This window comes from Symsagittifera roscoffensis, chromosome 1, assembly GCF_963678635.1.
Source record: "Symsagittifera roscoffensis chromosome 1, txSymRosc1.1, whole genome shotgun sequence".
NCBI classification, from domain to species: domain Eukaryota; kingdom Metazoa; phylum Xenacoelomorpha; order Acoela; family Convolutidae; genus Symsagittifera; species Symsagittifera roscoffensis.
In genome coordinates this window covers 47,449,317-47,458,322 of record NC_087062.1, presented here as the reverse complement: position 1 = coordinate 47,458,322, position 9,006 = coordinate 47,449,317, and the positions used below count along the sequence as shown (strand labels likewise).

The 9,006-nt window shown below is 34.1% G+C and overlaps 1 protein-coding gene across 1 annotated transcript; it reads left to right on the top strand.

Annotated features, from left to right (window-relative positions):
* The first annotated feature begins 1,914 nt into the window (after positions 1-1,914).
* On the top strand, positions 1,915-3,099 carry LOC134857739 (uncharacterized). Its single transcript, XM_063873750.1, has one exon. The coding sequence runs from the start codon at positions 1,915-1,917 to the stop codon at positions 3,097-3,099; it is 1,185 nt and encodes a 394-aa protein (XP_063729820.1).
* The last annotated feature ends 5,907 nt before the right edge of the window (positions 3,100-9,006 follow it).

Genomic DNA, 9,006 nt, shown 5'->3' with positions numbered 1-9,006 from the left:
AACTAAACCAAATTTTGTTCAAAAAACAGGCCAACAGTTTAAAACATCGAACTTCAAACTACTGACTGTTTATCTGCTTGCAGAAACGCTTCACTTCTCTCGGTTCAATAGTTTCATTTAATAATATGATTTTTCGAATAAAAAGCATTGAAAGTTTGTGATTTTAGAAATTGATCTGTGAAACGATCTGTGTTTCTTGATTTGTGAACGATACTATTTGGGCCGTCAAACTAAAATTTTCAACATTTTGCTTTGAAATTTTCCCATCCTATGCAAATGAGTAGGACGGGTTTTTTCTTCTCGACCAATAAAAATGCTTCTGTCGACTCACTGTGACTAGTCAATTTTGAGCTTGAATTTGATACTGTTGGACAATTAGTTTGGGAGATCAACAGACATAGTACAAAATTGCCATTTTTTTCCAAGAGGAAAAGAAATTCTAAATTGTGTAGGTGAATTGGCTGAAAATCAAAAGCTGGCCTTTTTTTGCAAAACTCTGCTTCTAAAGTTTGCATTGTAAAATTAAAAGTATGTCAGTAGGTTAACTGTATTTGATTATGATTATACATAAAAAAGTAATAGAAACAATTTTGTGTGAATGTATATAATTATCTATTAAAAAATGCTTGTAAATGATTTTTATGTGTGCGTGTTTGTATGCAGTTTGATGTGTCTGTATGTATAAGTGTGTTTTTTGTGTGCTTGTGAAACCAAATTAAGTATAACTAGAAGAGGAACGATAACCCAACTTGATTTGTTCTATTGTTTCTAGTTTTTCTTGGAAGTTTGACAAGACACATTATACATAGTATATATGTACGAATATATGCTGTGCGTGTGTGGGTACCAAGGACAGATTTTGTATCTATGTACAAGTGTGCAGCTTTTGCATGTATGTATGTAATTACGCATATTTGTACATACTTGTCGTGTGTATTCATTTGAGTAATTATATTTTTATGTTTATTTGTATGTTTTTATGTAAGTAAGAACTCTTGATTGCTTGTCCGCTTGACTGAGTGGATGAGTATAAAACTATTTTTGGATGAATGTATGACCTAAGACTAAAAACATTTAAAAACTTGCTTGTTTGTGAATTTGTACGAGTTTATGATTGAAATTGTATGTCTGTTTAGAAGAAGAGTGTGAACACATCAGTAGCTGCTTGCTCTTAAAGTACGATCCAGGTCTGTTTGTAGGTAAGCACTTAGGCATAATCGTACGCGAGGAAGAAGGGAATGTCTGTAATGCGTGCTTCTGTTTGTCTGAATGTTTGAATGTATTCGTCTGGCAAGTGTGAATTGAATGTATGCCGATAGTTGTGTGTTTCATGTGCTTGTATATTATCAGTCAGAAGAAAAAATAACTAAAATCTTTGCATTTGTGTAGGTAAAAAAATTTCGTATAATTGATTGTAGCTTTAGCAGTATGTAAGCAATTATTTAAAACTTATCTTTATTTTTGTATGTATGCGCATACTTATGTATGTATGGTAGTTTGTTTGCATTCTACTTATTTATTTGTATATGTATGTTTTTATGAATATATGATTTGTTGTTTATATGTTGGTGTGTATGTATGTAACGACGTGTTTATGTTATTATGTATGTATGTATTTACGTGTCAGGACATTTGTGTCCCAGACATTTATGTCCCGGCAAAAACAGTCCAAAATGCAAAAAGTGTCCAAGACATTTGGTTCCCAGACAAAATTGTCCCAAAATTGTCCAGGCTATTGCCACACTAGTTAATGACCGGATTAATTTGATAAGATCTGAATAGGAGGATTAAATCGATGAGGCCATGCAACTGAGCAATTAGACCAGAAATTACTTCGCGCAGCCAATTAGAGACGAAATTAACACAGGACTCAAAACATTTACACATACCTTCACAATTATTGCTTGATTGATAATGTTGCCAAACGTAGACACGAAAGATCATAATTTCATTGTTATTGCTCTGGAGTTCGTGTTGACACTGGAAATTCTTATGACAATTAAAAACAACGAAATGCTAGTTTATGATGCATACGCAAACTTCAAACATCGGATTCTAACAGAAAGCTCAATTTCGTGGCGATGTGTTTTATCTAAATGTAATGGCCGTGTGCGCACTTTCCAAGATAACGTCACTATCATAAATGAACACAGTCATTTTCCCGATCCAGCCGATATTGAAAAACGAAAATTTAGGACAGCTCTCAAAACAGGAGCAGTTGTTTCAGATGAGCCACCCCGTCAAACAATTCTTTCCGTCCAAAGAGACATCAACAGAGAGACTGCAGCAGTAATCCCGAGCTATTCTGACAACCAGAGGACAATTAACAGAGTCAAACAGGAAAAACGGCTCAGAATGCAGGAACCCCAATCCCTAACTGACTTTGAGCTGGCAGAGTTGCTGAAAGTGACACACAGCGGCAAGCGTTTCCTTCATTTTGACTCTGGACCTAATGATACCAAGCGAATAATGGTATCCACCGCTCTTCCGGGACTCGACCTTCTCAGTGGCGCTGATGATTGTTTCTGCGATGGCACCTTTTCTACGGCCCCGAGTGTGTTCTTTCAGATATACACCATCCATGCTTCAGTCGAGGGAATTCTGATTCCTATTGTGTATGCATTGCTTCCAGACAAGAAAGAAGAAACGTATTTTCGCTTTTTGAGCTGCTTCGACATCGAATGCCCTAAACGAGCCACCATTGATTTCGAAATAGCGGTCAAAAATGCGTTCAATTCAGTATTCAAAAATGTACAAATTCAATACTGTTATTTCCATTTGAGCCAAAGCGTCTGGCGTCCCATTCAGACTACTGGGAACACAAACAACTACAGACTAGATCTGGAATTCCGAGAGCATGTCCGAATGCTGCTGAGTATCGCTTTCGTGCCTGTAAGTGATGTTTCTACTGCTTTCGAAACTCTTCAGAAGACATGCCCTGAGACTGCCCACCCAATCTTCAATTACTTTGAGGACAATTACTTTGGTCGGCTCTCGGCGGCAAATGGAACTCGTCAAAACCCCAGATTTGACGTTGAAAGCTGGAGTTGTCATCAACGTGTAATAACCGGGCGACCCAGAACCAACAATGCTGTTTAAGGTTGGAATAGCAACTTCGTCAAACTCGTGAATGGCAAGTACCCATCATTTCCCAAACTCATAGAAAAATTTCAAGATGAACAGTCAAACGCTGAAATCTTGATCGAAAAAATGTGTGCCGGGCAAAAAGTGTCACGTTATAAGAAACCTTTTTATGTCAAACTTGACAAAACCTTTCAGAGTTAGTTGCAGCCTACGACCCAAATAAACTTCTGAGTTTCCTAAAATGGTGCAGCAGCAACATCAAACTTTAATTTAAAGTCAATTTATTTTCCAAAGTTGAGATTGCGAAGCAATAGTTTTCAATGAATTTTTCTAAGTTGAATTTTTTTCCAGAAAATTTCAAAATTGAGCTAGAACCGATTTGAAAACGGCAAAATGATCAATTTAATCAAGCTTTTCCCATCCTCTTCACTTTTGGCTTAATCAAGTCAATCTATTTCAACTTTGCCGTAGTGTATCCGTTTTGGGTTTTTAAATTGCAAAAATTGACTAAATTACGAAAATTTTTTGTCGAGCCCGAGATTTGAACTTCAAACCTTTTGACCTTGAGACTTATGACTTCATCACTCGGCCAAATGCGCTTTTAAATTTCAAAATTTTCTTGAACGTTTTGTCTCACTTTGACTGTTCTATGGTTAATTGGTACCCATAAAATCTACTGAAAGAACGATCAAACAACCTCAAAAGAAACAAAGCATTAAAGATCACAAGGTCAAATCAAAGAAATTAATTTCGCAAAACAATTTCGGACAATTGTTTCTGGGACATAAATGTCTGGTACAATTTTATCATTTCGGACTGTTTTGTCAAGGACACAAACGTCTTGGACACAAATGTCTACGCACCATGTATTTATGTATGTATGTATGCATGTTTTTCTTTTTATAGGTAAGTATGTATGTTTCTAAGCATGTGTACATCAACAAATTTTTGTATGTTTGTATAAATGTCTTCGAGTAAGACATCATATGTAAATGCATGTATGTATTAATGTGTGTATGTATTCTTGTATGCATTCTTGGATGCATAATTGTATGAATGTCTTTAGCTAACTCTTTATACTTGTTTTTAAATTTTTATGTTTGCGTTTATGTATATATGTATGTATGTATGTATGTATTTATGTATGTATGTATGTATGTATGTATGTATGTATGTATTTATGTTTGTATGTATGTATGTATGCATGTTTGTATTTATATATGTAAGTATGTATCTATTTAAGTATGTGTACATGAACAAATTGTTGTATGTTTGTATGAATGTCTTCAAGTAGGTCTTTATATGAAAATGTATGTAAGTATTAATGTGTGTATGTATTCTTGTATGTATTCTTGCTTGTATGATTGTATGAATGTCTTTAGTTAACTATTTGTGTTTGCTTTTATATTTTTATGTTTGTATGTATGTTTATATGTATGTATGTATGTATTCATGTATGTATGTATTTATGTAAGTATGTATACTTGTATGTATGTATGTATGTATTTGTGTTTTTATGTTTGTGTTTAGTATATATTTATGTATGTATGTATTTATTATGTGTGTATGTATGTGTTTTTGAATGTAAGTTTGTATGAACGTCCTCTTTGAAGTAATTATATGTGTATATATGTATGTATATATGTATGTATGTATGTATGTATGTATGTATGTATGTATGTATGTATGTATGTATGTATGTATGTATGTATGTATGTATGTATGTATGTATGTATGTATGTATGTATGTAGGAGATTATGTATGACTCTATTTTGTAAGTATACATGTAGGTTTATAATTAATGCCGATTTGTTTGTCTTTTTATGTGTAAACAAGTACGTAACTTTATATGTTTTGTGGGTGTATGTATGTTTGAGTATATTTGTAGTCGTTCATTGTTTTAAATGAAAACTTATGTTTTACTGTAACCAAATCTTTTTTTATCTTCCTTCTTAAAAGCTTAGAATAGTCTATAAAAATCAATCAGATACTATCATGATCGTCTTTCTCATTTTCTTGATTTTCAAAACAACCTGAAAGCTTTTTGGAAGTAAGAACACATCAAGTTGAAAAGTGGCATATGCAGCATTATTTTTTTTGTTCAATCTAATGCAGTCAATGATCACGAAAAAAGTACTAAAAGTGTAACAGAAAAGATCAGTTTTCAAGATTTCCAAAAAAATTGTCGATAGAAACAGCAAGCAACAAGACCAACTGCAGGGCAGCAGCCTGGAGTTCAAAGTATTTGATGAATTGTTGCTCATAGAAATAATGATTTTGATAATCAAAATGTCAGAAAAAAATTGGTCTATTGAGGTGAATCAGTGACCGGGCAGATGAACGCCATTGATAGAAGAATGGTAGAAAATGACATGCTGCTGGTAGAGCTGAAGACGATACGCGGGCAACGTTTAAATGACAGGTACTGCGTGTTTGAAGGATTATTGATCAATCTCTAAAAATCACAAGATTTCAATGGTTTTCCCATAAAAATCATACTATTAAATCAAACTTGTAAGCCGAGAGAAGTGAAGCAGATGTGTAATCAGATAAACAGTCAGTAGGCACTTTTTTAAATTCAAGATTTAGTTAGTTCATAAGGTTTTTGATGCCAATGGCTTAGAAAGCTCACGACATTTTTCTTGGAAATAAATATCAAGTGTGACTGCATCGAGGCTCAAACTTTTAACTCTAACAAGATCGAGGTATCCGTGAAAATATAAAAAATCATGCGCAAAACTACTGTTACAGAAAGCGACAGAAAAAACCCCACCATTTTAAAGAGAAGCCCCTTATTAGCCAAAAATGTTTCTACTGTACAGCATCAAATTGTGAACAAGGTTTTTTGGGGGTTTCAGGCATATGTCTCTGTTCCAAAACAGGGGAAAAATCATCAAAAGTACTAGAGTTGACATGACAATTAAGCTAAGCTGAAAATACTCTTTCCAGAAACTAATGCCAAATCGGTCGTCAGCATGACTGGGTTGATTCAGGAATGAACTTTGAGATCATAAATTTGTCTAGAGTAGCTTTCAAGTCTTCATGAAAGTTAAGAAAAAACTGCGCAAAAGTTTGGTACAGAGAGCGACAGAAAAAACCCAAATACTTTTAAAGAGAAGCTTTATGTTGAACAAAACGCTTTCTAGCGTACTTCAAACTATCGTGATTTTAATTTTTAGGGATGTTACAGATGTGTCACAGTTCCATCTTATAGAGAAACCAAGATAAGTTCGAAAAACAAGGGGGAAAAGCATCAAAAGTATCAGAGATGATTTGACAAGTTAATTAGAGTAAATAGCCTTTTTCTGAAAACGGATGCAAAATTGATCTTAAAGATGACTGTATTGAGTCTTGAATGAACTTTGAGCTCATCGAGTTATCTAGGGTAGCCTACAGAGATCCGTGAAACTGAAAAAAAATCATGCGCAATAATACTGTTACGGAGAGCGACAGAAAAAACCCCACTTCTATTTAAAGAGAAGCTCTATTTTAGCCAAATAACTTTCTTGCGTTCTAAAAAAAACAACATGAATATGATTTTAGGGGGTTCAGGCATACGTATTGAGCCTAACTACAGGAAAACCAAGATACGGTCAAAAACTTAGAGGGAAAAGTCATCAAAAGTACCAGTGTTGACATGACAATTAAGCTAAGGTAAATAGATTTTTTCTAAAAACTGACGCCAAATCGGTCGTCAACATGACCGGGTTGATTCAGGAAAAACCTTTGAGCTCATCAAAGTATCTAGAAAGGGAGAAAAAAACGATGCGCAAAAATACTGTTACACATGTCGACAGAAAAAACCCCACTTTTTTAAAGAAAACCCTGTATTAGCCGAAAGGCTTTCTAGCGTTTTTTAGTCTATCTTGAAAAAGTTTTTTAGGGTTTTCAGGCATATGTCTTCAAATTTATAGAAGAACAAGATAGATTCATGAATAAAAGAGAAAATTGATCAAAATACCAATCAAGGGAAAAAATGGTCAGAGCTAGCGTATAAATCTTTTTTCTGGAAACTGACACCAACTGGTTTTCAAAATGGCTCGGTTGTTTCGGTTGTAATTTTTGAGCTCATCAAGCTTTAAAGGGTAGTCTACAAGTATCCGTGAAAATTAACAAAGCATGCGCAGAAATTTGGTTCCAAAGAGCGTTAGAAAAACTAAACTATTTTCAAAAAGAAGCCAAATCTTGAGATACATTCGAAAAACAGAGGAAAAAATAATCAAAAGTACCAGAGTTGACATAGGTTAGGTAAGGTAAAAAGCTTTTTTCAAAAAACGGATGCCAAATAGTCGTTTACAAGGCCGAAAGGATTCATGAATGAGTTTTTGCTGATCAAGTTATCTTGGGAAGGCTACAGGTATCCGTTAAAAAGAAAAAAATCATGCGCAAAAATATTGTTACACAGAGCGACAAAAAAAAACATAAATTGTTTTATAGAAAAGCCGTATACCGAATCTAAATGCATTTTTGGACTATTGCAGAAAAGCGTGAGTATGATTTCTAGTGGTTTAAACATTAGGTCTTCCAACTGATAGAAAATAATTAAGATTGGTAGTTTTGATGATTTTTCTTCATATTTTTCGTATCTTGTTCTCCTGTTAGTTGGAACGCAAAACTATCATTGAAAACCCTTAAAATAAAACTTATGCCCAAAGTAAAAATTTTGCGCATGATTTTTTTTTTCATTCTCACGGATAGTTGTGGGCTACCCTAGGCAAGCTGATGAGCTGAAAATTCATCAATGACTCAACCTAGCAAGGCGCACGATAGCATTACATTGTGCTCGTCCGAGTTTTGTGATGGGGGAAACAATCAAAAATGAGAAGGCCTATTAAAACAAGGTGTGATCGAAACTCATTATACTTAGGTATCCGTTAAATATAAACAATAGAACGCATTCAATACGTGTAAGCAGACACTCATTCTCGAGACTTTGCAACTTCATTCCTTTTTGCCGATTAAGATTTAAGCCGAAAAAACCGCGAATACACTACTGACCTTACAAACCGGATAGACAGATACGAATCATCTTGAAGGCTACTGCTCAGCAATTGAGTAGATTCATCAAAAATGACTAAATAAAACGCTATCCTTCATAGTACAATTCCTCCAAAGCAGGTTCTTCTGTTGTTGTTATTCGATTTTCTTCTTGATGCGTAATGACTTAGGTATTTGTAAAATAACTCGATATAAACGGATGGATAGGGTCAGCGATTTCCAATTCTATGCATTTAAGGTAATGCTACTTCATGTCAATTAAATCTGAGAAGTACGAAGAAATTAGGCCTATCCTAACACAATCTAAACACTGAAACTACTCATGTAAACATGTCTCAGCAAAACTGATTTTGAAAAAAACCAGAAAAAAACAAAAGCAAGTTTAACACCCAAACCAAAATATTGGCACAACATTGACTTAAAATGTAAATTTTTTGAAGTTAAGAGGAAAAAAACGTAATCCAAACAGTAGGAAAATCAAATGATGTTTTCTTATACCCATATCAACAAATAGATTGCAAAAAAAACTGTTTACAAAAACTTAAACCAGCTCATAAACGAGAGGACCCAGGCGCCCCAAAATTGTTCTGTACTAGAAATAAAAAATCGTGACCACAAAAAATAAACCACATCGAATTATTGTATACCCAAAATAAACTACTTTATTTTTCTCCCGAAAGCTATGAAAAGATTTTTAAAAATTGATAAAACAAAATTTAGGCTGATCTTAGGAGCGGGCCAGAAGCCCGTAAAAGACTTTTTTTTACTTAAAAAGACTATCTCGTCACATTCACTTTGAAAAAAGAAACTTTTTATATATCAAAACTAAGCTTTCTTATTGTTTCCTTGATAGCTATCAGCAAATTGCAAAAAATTTCGAGGTAAATCAAAAACTTAGGTCTTTCCCTGAAGCAAGCCGGAAG